The sequence below is a fragment of the Stegastes partitus genome, unplaced genomic scaffold (genome assembly GCF_000690725.1).
Source record: "Stegastes partitus isolate 25-593 unplaced genomic scaffold, Stegastes_partitus-1.0.2 Scaffold414, whole genome shotgun sequence".
Taxonomy (NCBI): Eukaryota; Metazoa; Chordata; class Actinopteri; family Pomacentridae; genus Stegastes; species Stegastes partitus.
Genome location: NW_007578145.1, coordinates 379,177 through 382,119, shown reverse-complemented (window position 1 = coordinate 382,119; position 2,943 = coordinate 379,177). Strand labels below are relative to the sequence as shown.

Here is a 2,943-nt window from a genome sequence, read left to right as displayed (position 1 = left end):
ATCCAGAAACCCTTCAGCAGCTGAAGATTCCCATCATGCCCCAGACTACCTGCAAGGCCGCGTATCCTCAGCTGACTTCTGACATGCTGTGTGCAGGGGTCAGTGCTGGAGGGAAGGACGCCTGCAAAGTGAGTCTCACTAGTCATGTCAGACAAAATATAAACGCACATAAATTAATTGAATGCATTATATTAGGGGTTGGGCAGCAAGGGGGCTCGGTGGTTAGCACAGTCACCTCGCAGCTAGAAGATCCCCGGTTCGTGTCCCGGTTAGGATCTTTCTGTGTGGAGTTTGCATGTTCTCCACTTCCACTCAGCTGGATTTACTTTACAGCTGTAGTTACGAGTGACTTTAAAGTTTAAACTTATGTGTCATAAAACATGTGGTTCTTAAACTTTTGGACTGTCGCAGATGAAAAGCTGCTTCTAGCGTTTCCCTTTTACATGTCTCAGATAACCTGTTTCACTTTAGAGAACTGTTTGAGGTATAAGAAGGTGAAAAAAGAAAATGTTTTACAAAGAAAGTGTGCTGGACCTCATAGCTTCACTGTAACCACCTCCACTTAGAGTCACTGTGGCAGTGAAATATTACATCAGCAGTGATGCTTCAGTCTCACAATATGAAATATCATGTGATGGCATGTTAAGCACTATATTTACATTTTTGTACTGTTATTGCATTTACAGTCGTCCCCAAATGCATTGTTAATTTTTTCCGTTTCTAGTTATTTGAGTGGCGATTGTGAATTTTGCCTTTTCTTTAATGGAAGGGTACGAATACATTTGAGGACGACTGCACGTAAGAGTCGCAGTACTTTTAAAGTCTAACAGTCAATCTTTCTCTGCTGTGTGGCAGCTCACTAAGTTAAAATACAACCCAGAGTAGAAAGACAGAAACAATAACAGTGTTTGTGTTTGTTGTGCCTCCACAGGGGGACAGTGGCGGCCCGTTGGTGTGTCGTGCAGCCGGCGGCTTCGTTCAGGTGGGAATCATAAGTTATGCGGGTCATGCTGGCTGCGGTCACCCAGACAGCCCTGGTGTCTACACTCGGGTGTCCAAGCATCTGTGCTTCATCAACGACTACATCAAGCAGAGCGAGGAAGCCTCAGCTGAGGTCTAAGCTTCCACCTGATAACCTGCCTTGATCCTCACAGCTCCTCTCTGCGCTGCACTGTCACTGTGTGTCGTCCTTATCGCCGGTCGACTCCGGTTCATTTAACACATTTCTTTGCATTAAAGCTTTGAAGCATCACTATTAGTGTCGTTTTTGTGTTCGGAGAATCTCTGTTTGCATGCACCAAGCACACCTCCTTATCCATCAACCCCCTACTCCCACAACAACACCTTCCTCCAGAGATGACAAGTTCAAGTTAAGGACAAATTAGGGCGCATCAGTGCAGACATGAATTGCTCCTCAAACAACAACAGTGAAATGTTACGAACATACACATGTATGGGAGACGGGATTGTGCATGCTTAACACTTACAAGTACAATTTCAAATGCAGGATTATAAGCAACAAATGGTTTTTACATCGTTATACTGGTAAATTTACCCAATAATCCAGTGCTGTCTTCCTCTAAAATAGTCAACCATGACTCCATAAATAGGTTAACATCACTGTGCACAGCTGCCAAATGCCTTAACCTCTGAAGACTTGAGCTCTTGTTTGATATGAGCGTTGTATTAAAAAATAAATATNTCCATCCAAACTTGTAGTAACAGGGTTTTTTTAGCCACTTGGGGCCAGTAGAGGAGTCTGTTGTGATATTTATTGACATTTTTGCTCTATTTTTGGTCTCCACCAACTGAGGAAAGACTCTCAAAGCTGCTAAATGTTCCACAATGTTAACCACGTTTCTCTCAGCTGACCTGACAGTGAAGATTTCAAGTAGCTGATGTTCCACTTCTGCTGAACATACATCCACGTCTGAATACTGGGGTGTCGTGTATGTGTGCTGGAGGTCTGATGGAAGGTCATTCATAAACACAAAAAACTTGACATCTGTGTGTTTGTCTTGCCAGTCAACGTCAGCCCAGTTTGCGGCGATCAATGGTTTGGGTCGGCACACTTGCCCTGCAGAAGGGGAGCGCCCGTTACATGGGCATAGATACTGTCGTCACCCACCCTTACTACCGGGCCCTGGGCAACGGCTACGTCAACGACATCGCCCTGGTCAAGCTGAAGAAACGGGTGACGTTCTCAAAGACTGTTGCTCCGGTGAAACTGCCCAGCGTCGACGACACCTTCGATTCCTCGTCTGAGTGTTGGATCACTGGCTGGGGGGAGGTTAAGACTGGTGGTAAGTTCATACAGTCCACAGAGCAGAACACACACATTGTAGAGTGTCACACTTCCACCAACATCTTGTCTTGGACTGATGTTTATCTGGGTAACACTAAAAATTCTGCTCTCATACATATGACCAGACATACAGGCCAGACTTTGTACACTAAAATCTGCCATCAAAATGTTTTGTTTTTTTTTAACTGTATTAATTCTGCAAAGGAAATTGTGTTTTTGCATACTCCAGTACAGCACCATGAACCAGGTAAGTTTGGGGGTCTAACGGTGGCAGCTTGGTGGTGTTGGGTCTTGAAGCTCCGACCTTCTGATCAGTAGCCTCAAGCCTTAACAGCTGCACCACTGCTACCCAAAACACCACCTCCTCCTCTCCTACACTCCTCCTACTTTTTTTTTGTTGTTGTTGAAATACCAAGCCCATTATCAAGGAAATATCTCAGGAACACCTGTTTATAAATTCAACACTCATACATATTTCTAGACTTTGCACAATAACACAAATGCACTTATTCTCTGTGTGCGTCTGTGCAGTTCCACTGCCGAATCCAGAAACCCTTCAGCAGCTGAAGATTCCCATCATGCCCCAGACTACCTGCAAGGCCGCGTATCCTCAGCTGACTTCTGACATGCTGTGTGCA

General features: G+C 44.8%; 1 protein-coding gene across 1 annotated transcript in view; it reads left to right on the top strand.

Annotated features, from left to right (window-relative positions):
• Nucleotides 1-2,943, top strand: part of LOC103360092 (transmembrane protease serine 11F-like) — a 12,754-nt gene that overhangs the window by 2,083 nt on the left and 7,728 nt on the right. Inside the window, exons 3-4 of the mRNA XM_008285746.1 lie at nt 2,026-2,303; nt 2,837-2,938. Of these exons, the coding sequence (XP_008283968.1) occupies nt 2,026-2,303; nt 2,837-2,938 (380 nt within the window). The remainder of the gene's footprint in view (nt 1-2,025; nt 2,304-2,836; nt 2,939-2,943) is intronic.